The sequence below is a fragment of the Pristis pectinata genome, chromosome 2 (assembly GCF_009764475.1).
Source record: "Pristis pectinata isolate sPriPec2 chromosome 2, sPriPec2.1.pri, whole genome shotgun sequence".
Classification (NCBI taxonomy): Eukaryota; Metazoa; Chordata; class Chondrichthyes; order Rhinopristiformes; family Pristidae; genus Pristis; species Pristis pectinata.
Genome location: NC_067406.1, coordinates 11,768,977 through 11,782,156, shown reverse-complemented (window position 1 = coordinate 11,782,156; position 13,180 = coordinate 11,768,977). Strand labels below are relative to the sequence as shown.

General features: G+C 43.2%; 1 protein-coding gene across 2 annotated transcripts in view; it reads right to left on the bottom strand.

Moving 5' to 3' along the window:
* The window catches only part of atrn (attractin), a 350,568-nt gene that overhangs the window by 171,814 nt on the left and 165,574 nt on the right, over positions 1–13,180 (bottom strand). For both annotated transcript variants that reach the window (XM_052010514.1, XM_052010515.1), the window contains exon 17: positions 6,354–6,539. In XM_052010514.1, coding sequence (XP_051866474.1) covers positions 6,354–6,539 — 186 coding nt within the window. The remainder of the gene's footprint in view (positions 1–6,353; positions 6,540–13,180) is intronic.

Genomic DNA, 13,180 nt, shown 5'->3' with positions numbered 1-13,180 from the left:
CACTTCATGATGGTGGATATCAGAGCCACTGGCCGGTAGTCATTAAGGCATATTACCTTGCTTTTCTTAGGTACGAGGATGATCGTGGTCTTCTTAAAACTGGTGGGAACCTCAAATTGAAGCAGGGAGAGGTTAAATATGTCTGCAAATACCCCTGCCAGCTGATCAGCACAATATCTGAGGACAGGGCCAGGGACACCATCCAGGCCAGATATTTTCCTCGGGTTCACTCTCCAGAAGAGTGATCTTACGTCCTTGACTGTGACCACAGGTTCAGTTGCATTGGAGGTTGTCAGGGTGGGTGGTGACAAACCAATCCCCTTCTGTTCAAAACATGCATAGAATGCGTTAAGCTCATCAGGAAGAGATGCGTTGTCGTTGACTATGCTGCTCGACTTCGTTTTGTAGCCCATTACAGCATGTAAGCCCTGCCACAACTGATGGCTGGTCTAGGACTCTATTTTGAACCCGTATTATCTCTTGGCATCTCTGATAGCTTTATGGAGGCCATATCTCAATTCCTTGTAAAGGTCAGGGTCACCTGATTGGAACGCAGCAGTGCTCGACTTCAGTAGGAAGTGGATCTGCCGGTTCATCCATGGTTTCCGGTTTGGGAACACCTGGATTGTCCTCTTTGGTACACAGTCCTCAACACACTTGATGATAAAGTCCGTGATGGTGGTGACATACTCATCTAGGCTGGCAGCTGAGTCTCTGAACATGGACCAGTCCACTGTCTCAAAGCAGTCGCATAGAAGCTCATCTTTTTCCTCAGACCAGCACTGCACGACTTTCTGTACTCAATCCTCCCGTTTCAGTTTCTGTTTGTATGCAGGGAGGAGGAGCACAGCCTGGTGGTCTGATTTACCAAAGTGAGGGCGAGAGGTGACTTGGAAGGCACCTTTGATGGTTGTATAGCAATGGTCAAGGTTGTTAGGCCTCTGGTGGGACAGGAGACATACTGATAGTACTTTGGTAACACACTTCTGAGGTTGGCCTGGTTGAAGTTACCTGCAAATAATGAAGAGGGCCTAAGGGTATCCTGCCTCAAGGTTGTTGACCACAGAGTTCATTGAGTGCAGGCTTCATGTCCGTCTGGGGCGGGATGCAGACTGCCATCAGGATAGCTGAAGTGAGCTCCCCTGGCAGGTGGTACAGTCAACACTTCACCGTTAGATATTACAAGCTGGGTGAGCAGGAGCTCACCAGGACCTTCACGTCCGAGCACCACGAATTATTGATTAAGAAGCAGACCCCTCCGCCTCTAACTTTGTCCAAAGACGCTGTACGGTCCATTCGGCGGATTGAGAAGCCCTCAGGTTGTACGGCATAATCAGATGAAGCAGGTGTGTAAGCCGCGTTTCGGTGAGACATAACACACAGCAGTTCCTCAGTTCTCTTTGGTAGGTCGGTCTTGCCCTAAGTTCATCAACTTTGTTCTCAATAGCCTAGGCGTTAGCTAGTAGTATGCTGGGGAGGGGGGTCTTGTACCCACGTTGTTTCAGCCTCACCTGCAGCCCAGCCCTCTTACCATGCTTCCGAGGTAAGTGGCTGCAACTTGTCGGTCCTGGAAATCCTGAAGTGAAGCCACCTGGTAAGTGATTGCTTCAGGACAAACCTGAAAGACCTGGAATGGATTCACCTGGACTGGAAGGTAAGTGATTTCTTCTGGGCAGACTTTGAAGGCCTGGAGCAGATTCACTTAGTGGTAAAGGGGTAGTGGTGGAGGGGTGTTTTTCTGTCTGGAGGTCTGTGAACAGTGGTGTTCCACAAAAATAGGTGCTCAGACCCCTGTTGTGTGTAATATTTAGTGATGATTTGGATGAAAACTAGGTGGTCTGATCAGTAAGTTTGCAGATAACACAGGAAGTGGAGTTGTGTACAGTGAGGAAGGTTGTCAAAGGATACAACAGGATATAGATCAGCTAGAAATATGGGCAAAGAAACGGCAGATGGAGCTGAATCCAAACAAGCGTGAGGTGTTGCATTTTGGAAGGCAAAGTGCAAAAGTATATTGTAATCTGGAGCATTAATGGAAAGAGGAATCTTGAGGTGCAAATCCATAACTCCTTGAAAGTGGTGCACAAGCAAATAGGGTGGTAAAGACTTATTTTACTTACCTTCATCAGTTGAGGCATTGTTTAATTGGGAAGCCATATTAGATCTAGTTTTAGGTAATGAACTGGGTCAGGTGACAGATCTATCGGTGGGTGAGCATTTGGGGAGCAGCGACCACTGCTCCATAACCTTTAGAATTGTCATGGACAGGGATAGGAGCAAAGAGGATGGGAAGATATTTAATTGGGGAAAGGCAAATTATGAGGCGATAAGGCGAGAACTTGAGAGTGTGAATTGGGATGACATTTTTGAAGGGAAATGTACCATAGAGATGTGGTCGACGTTCAGGGATCTCTTGCAGGATGTTAGGGATAAATTGTCCCGGTGAGGCAGAGAAGGAATGGCAGAGTGAAGGAACCATGGTTGACAAAGAGAGGTGGAAAAACTAGTTAGGAAGAGGAAGGCAGCATACATAAGGTGTAAGCAGCAAGGATCAGACAGGGTTCGTGAGGAATATAGAGTAGCAAGGAGGGAACTTAAGAAGGGTCTGAGGAGAGCAAGAAGGGGATATGAAAAGGTTTTGGTGAGTAGGGTTAAGGAGAATCCCAAGGCGTTTTACTCGTACGTGAAGAGCAGAAGGATGGCTAGAATAAAGGTAGGTCCGATTAAGGACAAAGGTGGGAAGCTGTGCCTGGAAGCTGTGGAAGTGGGTGACATTCTCAATGAATACTTCTCTTCAGTATCCACCAAGGAGAGGGGTCTTGATGACGCTGACGACAGTGTTGGTAAGGGTAATGTTCCAGAGTATGTAGATATCAAGAGAGAGGATGTGTTGGAGCTGTTAGAAAATATTAGGATGGATAAGTACCCGGGGCCTGACGGAATATTCCCCAGGCTGCTTCGTGAGGCGAGGGAGAAGATTGCTGAACCATTGGTTAGGACCTTTGAGTCCTCGTTGTCCACAAGGATGGTACCGGAGGATTGGAGGGCGGTGAATGTTGTCCCCTTATTCATAAAAGGTAGTAGGGATAGTCCAAGGAATTACAGACCAGTGAGCCTTACATCTGTGGTGGGTAAACTGCTAGAAAGGATTCTGAGAGATAGGATCTATGAGCATTTAGAGAATCATGGACTGATTAGGGACAGCCAGCATGGATTTGTGAAGGGAAGATCTTGCCTCACTAGCCTGGTAGGGTTCTTTGAGGAGCTGAGCAGGAACATTGATGAGGGTAGTGCAGTAGATGTGGTCTATGTGCATTTTAGTAAGGCATTTGACAAGGTTCCACATGGTAGGCTTCTTCAGAAGGTCAGAGGCCAAAGGATCCAGGGCAGATTGGCCGTGTGGATTCAGAATTGACTTGCCTGTAGAAAGCAGAGGGTTGTGGTGGAGGGAATGCATTCGGATTGGAGGGCTGTGACTAGTGGTGTTCCACAAGGATCAGTTCTGGGACCTCTACTTTTTGTGATATTTATTAATGACTTAGATGAGGGGGTGGAAGGGTGGGTTAGTAAGTTTGCAGATGACACAAAGATCGGTGGTGTTGTGGATAGTGTGGAGGGCTGTCGAAGCTATATCGATAGGATGCAGAGCTGGGCTGACAAGTGGCAGATGGTGTTCAATCCAGAGAAGTGTCAAGTGGTACACTTTGGAACGACAAACTCCAAGGCGGAATACAAGGTAAATGGCAGGATTCTGGGCAGTGTAGAGGGATCTGGGGGTTCATATCCACAGATCACTGAAAGTTGCCACACAGGTGGATAGGGTAGTTAAGAAAGCTTATGGGGTGTTAGCTTTCATAAGTCGTGGGATCAAGTTTAAGAGCCGCGAAGTAATGATGCAGCTTTACAAAACTCTGGTTAGACCACACTGAGAGTACTGTGTACGGTTCTGGTCGCCTCATTATAGAAAGGATTTGGAAGCGTTGGAAAGGGTGCAGAGGAGATTTACCAGGATGCTGTCTAGTTTAGAGAGTATGCATTATGAGGAGAGATTAAGGGAGCTAGGGCTTTACTCTTTGGAGAGGAGGAGGATGAGAAGAGACATGATAGAGGTGTACAAAATATTAAGAGGAATAGATAGAGTGGACAGCCAGCGCCTCTTTCCCAGGGCACCAATATTCAATACAAGAGGGCATGGCTTTAAGGTAATGGGGGCGAAGTTCAAGGAAGATGTCAGAGGGAGGTTTTTCATCCAGAGAGTGATTGGTGCATGGAATGCGTTGCCTGGGGTGGTGGTAGAGGCTGATACGTTGGTCAAGTTCAAGAGGTTGTTAGATAAGCACATGGAGGAATTTAAGATAGAGGGATATGTGGGAGGAAGGGGTTGGTTTGAAGGTCGGCACAACAAGGTGGGCCGAAGGGCCTGTATTGTTCTATGGTTCTATGTTGCAGCTGCATAAAACTTTGGCTAGGTCACATTTGAAATAGCGTGTGCAGTTCTGGTCGCCACGCTATGAAAGCACGTGGAGGCTTTGGAGAGGGTGGTAAAGAGGTTCACTAAGATGTTGCTTGGATTAGAGTGCTTTAGTTATAAGGAGAGGCTGGACAAACTTGGACTGTTTTCTCTGAAGTATTATAGGCTGAGTGGTGACCTGATAGAAGTATAAAAAATTATGAGAGACATAGTTAGAGTAGATAGTCCAAGTCTTTTTGCCAAGGTGGAAAGGTCAAATATTCAGGCAGGGAATAGATGGGCACAGACCATGCACAGGCATGTGGGATCATTTAGGCTGGCATCATGGTTAGCACAGACATTGTGGGCTGAAGGGCCTGTTCCTGTGCTGTATTCTCAGTGTCTATGTTCTCTGATGAGGGAATCAACTGTAATATATCCAAGTTTGCTGATGCAACAAAGTAAGACTGCAGTGTGGGCTATGAGGTGCAAATAGAGGGTTCGCATGGGGGTGTAAATGAATGGGCAAGATGTAACATAGAAAATGTGAAGTTATCTACAGAAAAAAAAGTAGTGTAATGGGATCTGGGTGTCCTGATCATTCAAAGCCAATATTCAGGTACAGCAAGCAATTAGGAAGGCAGAGAGGATGCTGGACTTTATCACAAGAGGATTTGAGCACAAGAGTTGAGACTTTCTGATCCAATTGCATCTGGGATATTGTATGCTCATCTGGTCTCCCTATACAAGGAAGGGAGTTCAGCAAAAGTGTAATAGAGGGATGTCATTGAAAGAGAGAGTAGGCAGACAGTGCCTATATTTTAGAAGAATGAGATGGGGCTTTACCAGGTAGATATGCAGTTGGTTCCCTATCTGATATCCAGATCCAGGAGCAACAGTATCAAAATAAAGAGTCGCCATTGAGGACTGAAAGGGGAAGAAATTTCTTCATCCAAAAGATTGTGAATTTTTGGAATTGTCTACCTTTGGGGGTTGTGGAGGCTCATTCTCTGAGATCGATAGATTTTTAAATATTAAGGGAATTAAGGGATACAAGCAGTACAGTAAAGTGCCACTGAGGTGAAAGAGAAGCCATGATGTTACAGACTGCAGAACACTCACAAGGGACTGAATAGCATACTCATACTTCCATTTCTTGTGCTCTAATGTTCTTAAGTTACAGATCCTCATAGTCTAGCTACAGCTGGAAATGTCAGTATCTTGGAACTTTATGTCCAACACCACTTGGGAGTAACTTGATCACAAGTTGTTCAAAGCACCAGCTCAATACCACCATCTCAAAAACAAATAATTGATTCACCAAGAACAAATACAGATATACAATAAATGCAGATCTTGCTTAAGAAGCCATAACTGATACTAAACTTGGCCCTGAAAACGAAAGCAGCTGCTGGCTCAATCACTGATCTACAGTTTGTTAAATAATCTCAGACTGGGCATCAAAAATACCCTCAGCTGAGAATGAAGAGTGAAGAAACTGGGCTGCTGCTTTAGCTCGTCATTTTAGTGGAAGCTCAGAAGACATTAAGAAAGTAGGCTGTCAAGCCCCTCAAGGCTAGGAACTACCAAAAGTAATGATGCATATTCACAGGAAGAATATCTACTTATGCAAGTTACTGTCAGGATAATAGTACCCAATTCCTTCTCATATCAGATTTCCAGCATTTGCTGTATTTTGATTTTCCTTCAGGGGAAAAGAGAGAAAGCAATGATGAAGCTGGAAGTGGTTCAACAGGGAGACAAACACAGTCCATCAATTATCTTTTACCAGTACACATAAAAATACAGAAAAACAATTGAAGCAAATGAAATTCCTTACAATGTAATTACTATTCGTGGCAAGAATCACAAACAATGATAATACAAGACTTCTTTTACTTACGTGAACAATTGCTGGAAGTAGACCATTCCATGCATTGCCCAAAAGGAAATGAAGCCACATATGCATTGGCATCAACACACTGCTTCATGTTGCTGCACCACATACACTCCGAGTTAGCATTTGTACACTCAGTGCACCCTGTCCTCAGTGCACAAGGTATGCGGCACTGATTGGCGCTGTGGTTTGCTGTGAAGCGAAGAAATAAGACTTCAATTTCAATAATATTTTAATTCCCTTACCTACATTTAACATCGTGCATCCTTTCTCTCAACCAAATGATGATCAGGTATAAACCTAGCTTCTACTGCTTAAAAACTCATGCCAAAAAAGATCAAAGGAATCGTGATATGGGACTAGCGCAGAAAGATCTACCACGAAGTAAAAGATCTACCATGAAGTAAAGGATCTACCATGATCTTAGTGAATGTCAGTGCAAGCACAGGGGGTTCAACTCTCTGCATCTATTTCCTCTGTTCTTAAGTCACATGGTACACTAAATGCTATTACCTTCTGAACACAGGTGACTGACCTGAAGGGATAACTTTGTTTCTCTTTCCCTCAAGATCCTACCTGAATTGCTAATTATTCAAAGCAGTATTTCAGATTTTCGACAAAAATTTTTATTTGTTTTTTTCCTGTTATTTTCTCAGACTTTTCCCTCCACTTTCCCTTTCCAATACCACCACCCGCCCCAGACAACTCCAAGCCAGGGTCTGCCACTTTCTCTATTATAATGCAATGATCTACAACCTAGCAAAGAAACATTCTATCAGTTTAAATTCATATATCATTCTTAATAAAAGGTGTGCACTGTAAAATGATTTTAAAAAATAGCTCATCTCAATGTTCAGGTGACAACTATTAGCCATGAGAGCTTTTTACCAGTTGGGAAACTCATCCGAACAAATTCTGATAGTTATTCCCAAATACCCATTGTTTTCTACTGCAAGATCCTGAACACACCGACCATTCAGTGGTCCAAAACTGAGATGTTAATCAGCGATAATTGAACAAGCAAGAGAAGTGAAACAAAGAAGTTATCTTTCCATCTCACAGTGAGAAAATCTGAAGGACATGTAAAGTATGTAATTTTCTATCAGCATCTGTCCATTGGCTTGTTCCTTAATGAAGCCATTTCAATTTTAATCTGAGCCTTCATTCTGAAATCACAATGAGAGGTCACAGATCACATTGAGAAATCACACTGAGAGAAGACACACCTACATAGATTTTTGCATGGTAGTGGAATTAAAGGTTATGGAGAAAAGGCAGGTAAGTGGAGCTGAGTCCATGGCCAGATCAGACATGATCTTATTGAATGGCAGAGGAGGCTTAACAGGCCAGATGGCCTACTCCTGCTCCTATGTCTTATGTTCTTAGGTCAAGTTGACCCTCAATTTCTATTATCTTGAAACTATCAAGAACAATGTGTTTAGAATTAAGAAACAACAGAGGCATTATATTTCCCAGACTATTCAATAGCTGCCAAGTTGTGCAAAGGCTAACGAGGAGTTAGCCATAAATTAGCTTGCAAGGAACCTGCAGAGATGTGCAACCACCATAAAGAAGTGACAATGGCGAATTTAACCTATCCATACATAGACTGTTCTTTGTTCCACGAGAAGGAAAAGTTCATCAAATATGTTAGGAAAAACTTCCCTAATAAGTATGTTTCTGGCCCCAACAAGGCTGGCTGGACTTAGATCTGTGAAATGACCCAGGCTGAGTAGAGCATACACAAGTACATCGAAGTAGTACAAAAAGAAAAACAATAATAGAGTGTAGGATATAGTGTTATATAGGATATACAGTTACAGAGGAAGTGCAGTGCAGGTAGTCAAAATAAGGTGCAAGGGCCATGATGAGGTAGATTGAGAAATCAGGAGTTCTTTATCGTACAATAGGTCTGTTCAGGAGTCTTCTAACAGCAGGAAAGAAGCTGTCCTTGAGCCTGGTGGTAAGTGTTCTCAAACTTTTGTATCTTCTGCCTGAAGGGAGAAGAAGAGAGAATGGCCAGGGTGGGAGGGGACTTTGATTATGTTGGCTGCTTTCCTGAGGCAGTGGGGAATGTGGACAGAGTCAATGGAGGGGAGGCTGGTTTTCATGAGTGACTGCAGAAACAAAAAAGGAATTTTGCTCATGGCGGCAGAAAGTATGGCTGACATACCACAGGGAACTTCTTGCTCACCAAGGAAAGAGTCAAGCTTGGGTGTTAGCATCAGAAGATATAATTTAAGATTCTGGACGGCTAAATATTGATGGAGGAGGTTCTAAAAAAGGCTGGATGCATTTAAAGTGGATAAACCATCTCATCCAGATGGAACTTATCTCAGGTCACTGACTGAAGGAAAGAAATTGCAGAGACCAGCCAAGAGATCTTCCAAACATCTGCAAATTTGGGCAAGAGTCTGAAGGCTGAAAAACTGCAAACATTACACCCTTGTACAAAATACAGGAATAAACCCAATAACCACTAGTTTAACAGTGGTGGGAAAAGTTCTAGAAATAAAAATTAGGGACAAAATTAGCTGTCATATGGACAGGTTGGATTGATTAGAGATAGTCTGATGAGTTTGTTAAAGACAAGTCATTTCTGACCAGTTAACGCTCTACAACCTCATCAAAAACTCTCTCTCAAGCTGGTGAAGGAAAAAATGTGGTACAAGTAGATTTCCAAAATAAGGCACCACATAATTGACTAGTCATCAAAACTGAAGCCAATGGAATAAAAGGAGTTGTAACATCATGGATGGAAAATTGGCTGAGTGACAGAAAACAGAGCAAAAGGTACGGTGGAGATCCCCAGAGATTGATACTAGGATGACAGTTTTTCTTGACGTAAATTAATGACATGGATTTAAGTGCAAAGGCACAATTCCCAAATTTGTAGATCACCCAGAACTTGGAGGCACAGTGAACTGTAAAGAGGATAGCAATACTCTTCAACGAGATAGAGACAGGTTGGTGCAATGGATAATAGTGGGCAGATGAAATATAATGCTGAAAAATGTGAAGTGTTTTTGTAGGAAGAATAAGAAAAAGCAATAGAACAAAAGGCACCCTTCTAAAAGGGGTCCAAAAACAGAGATATCTGGGGCTACATGTGCAGGGTTCATTGACAGCAGCAGGGCAAGGCAATTAAAAATGAACATAAGACATAGAACACGACAGCACAGTACAGGCCCTTCAGCCCACAATGTTGTGCCAACATTTTATCCTGCTCTAAGATCTAGCTAATCCTTCCCTCCCACATATCCCCCTATTTTTCTATCATTCATGTGTCTATCTAAGAGTCGCTTAAATGTCCCTAATGAATCTGCCCCCACAACCTCTGCAGGCAGTGCATTCCACGCACCCACCACTCTCTGTAAAAAAAAACTTACCCCTGACATCCCCCTTGTACCTTCCTCCAATCACCTTAAAATTATGTCCCCTCGTGTTAGCCATTGCCGCACTGGGAAAAAGTCTCTGACTGTCCACTTGATCTATGCCTCTTATCATCTTGTACACCTCGATCAAGTCATCTCTCATCCTCCTCCTCTCCTAAGAGAAAAGCCTTAGCTCACTCAAACTATCCTCATAAGACATGCTCTCCAATCCAGGCAACATCCTGGTAAATCTCCTCTGCACCCTCTCTAAAGCTTCCACATCCTTCCTATAACGAGGTGACCAGAACTGAACACAATATTCCAAGTATGGTCTAACCAGAGTTCTATAGAGCTGCAACATCACCTCGCGGCTCTTGAACTCAATACCCCGACTAATGAAGGCCAACACACCATACACCTTCTTAACAACCCTATAGGCCTGCGTGGCAACCTTGAGGGATCTATGGACATGGACCCCAAGATCCCCCAGTTCCTCCACACTGCTAAGAGTAAATGCTTACAGATTCCTAGGCTTTATAAATAGGGGCACAGAATACAAGCTGACCTGGTGAAAGTTGTACAGCACAGAATCAAGCCTTTCAGCCCACCAGATCCATACTGACCTTTTCCCCTCATCCACACGAATCTCATGTGCCTGAATTAAGTCTGTATCCTTCTATGCCTTGCCTATTTAAGCACCTGTCTAAATGTCCCTTAAATGTAATGATTGTATCTGACCTGGCACGGAGGCTCCAACGCAGAGGATCGCAGAAGGCTGCAGAGGGTTGTAGACTCTGCCAGCTCCATTATGGGCACAATGCTCCCCAACATCGAGGACATCTTCAAGAGGCAGTATCTGCGCTATCTACACTAATCCCACTTGCCCACATTCAGCCCTCACCCTCCACATTCTTCTTATCCAAGTGCCTGTCCAAATGCCTTTTAAACATTGTAATTGTATCTGCCTCCACCACCTCCTCTGCTACCTTGTTCCAGATATTCACCACCCTGTATCTGAAAAAGTTGCACCTCTGATCTTCTTTAAATTTCTCCCCCCTCACCTTGAACCTATGATTCCTCTGCCTTGGGGAAAAGATTCTGACGATCTATCCTTTCTATGCCCCTCATAATTTTATAAACCTAAAACTAATACAAAGTCACACCTTAGCTTCCAGCATTCAATAAATAAATCCAATTTCTCCTTACAACTACAGCCCTCCATTCCAGGCAACATCCTGGTGAAACTCTTCTGCACTCTTTCTATTACTATCACATCCTTCCTGTAGTGTGTCAACCAGAAATGTACACAATACTCTTAAGTGCAGTCTAACTAATATTTCGTTCAACTGCAACACAACATCCCAACTTTTATACTCAATGCCTCAGCTCATGAATACAAGAATACCAAGTACCTTTCTCACCACCCTATCTGTGTCATCACTCTCAGTGAGCAATAGACTTGCACCCCAAAGGTCTCTCTGTACATTAATGCTCCCCAAGGTATTTTCCATTTACTCCACATCTCCTATCAGGATTTGACCACCAAGTGCAATACCTCACACTTACCTGGATTAAATTCCATTTGTCACTGCTGCGCCCAACTTTCAAGCAATACCAGGAAAATGAAAATCCCCCACTACTTTTAGTCTATTGCTCTTACACTTTTCCGCAATCTGCTTACATATCCATTCCTCTAATTTCCGCTGACTATTGAGAGGCCTATAGTAATAACCCCAGCAAAATGATCACCCTTGTTCTTCAGTTCTACCTATATAGCCTCATTGGACAATCCTCCAGAATATCCTCTCTAATGTACTCCTTAATCAGTGGTAAAACATTGAGATTAAAAAGATTAAGTATTTCAGTACACAGTATTAAATAATGAAAATCACATAATTTTGAAGATGCCTCAAATACTAAGCATTTGTCAGCTTTCAACTACATTGTCATTAGTCCTGATCCCAAATGGAATCCTGCAACATAACACTGTATGCATCATTCAAAACTGATTTCTTTAATCAAATGCCTTGTATTTGACAACCAAACTTTTTCTGTGTGTGTGCGTGTGTGTGTGTGTGTGTGTGTGTGTGTGTGTGTGTGTGTGTATACACACACACATACATATACATACATACATACACACACACACACATACAGATTCACATACATATATACACCTACACATACATATACACACACATATACATACACACATGTATATATACAGTGGCATGCAGAAGTTTGGGCACCCTGCATGGTCAGTACTTAGTAACACCCCCTTTGGCAAGTATCACAGCTTATAAACGCTTTCTGTAACCAGCTAAGAGTCTTTCAATTCTTGTTTGGGGGATTTTCGCCCATTCTTCCTTGCAAAAGGCTTCTAGTTCTGTGAGATTCTTGGACCGTCTTGCATGCACTGCTCTTTTGAGGTCTATCCACAGATTTTCGATGATGTTTAGGTCAGGGCACTGTGAGGGCCATGGCAAAACCTTCAGCTTGTGCCTCTTGAGGTAGTCCATTGTGGGTTTTGAGGTGTGTTTAGGATCGTTAATCCTGTTGTAGGAGCCATCCTCTTTTCATCTTCAGCTTTTTTTTTACAGATAGTGTGATGTTTGCTTCCAGAATTTGCTGGTATTTAATTGAATTCATTCTTCCCTCTACCAGTGAAATGTTCCCCGTGCCACTGGCTGCAACACAAGCACAAAGCATGATCGATCCACCTCCGTGCTTAACAGTCGGAGAGGTGTTCTTTTCATGAAATTCTGCACCCTTTTTTCTCCAAACATACCTTTGCTCATTGCAACCAAAAAGTTGTATTTTAACTTCATGAGTCCACAGGACTTGTTTCCAAAATGCATCAGGCTTGTTTAGATGTTCCTTTGCAAACTCCTGACGCTGAGTTTTGTGGTGAGGACACAGGAAAGGTTTTCTTCTGATGACTCTTCCATGAAGGTCATATTTGTGCAGGTGTAGCTGCACAGTAGAACAGTGCACCATCACTCCAGAGTCTGCTAAATCTTCCTGAAGGTCTTTTGCAGTCAAACGGGGGTTTTGATTTGCCTTTCTAGCAATCCTACGAGCAGTTCTCTCGGAAAGTTTTCTTGGTCTTCCAGACCTCAATTTGACCTCCACCGTTCCTGTTAACTGCCATTTCTTAATTACATTACAAACTGAGGAAACACCTACCTGAAAACACTTTGCTATCTTCTTATAGCCTTCTCCTGCTTTGTGGGCATCATTTATTTTAATTTTCAGAATGCTACGCATCTGCTTAAAGGAGCCCATGGCTGCTGATTGTTGGGACAAGGTTTGAGGAGTCAGGGTATTTATAAAGCTTTGAAATTTGCATCACCTGGCCTTTCCTAACGATGACTGTGAACAAGCCATAGCCTTTGCAAGCTAATGAAGGTCTGAGACCTTGGTAAAAGTTATCTGAGAGCTCAAATCTCTTGGGATGCC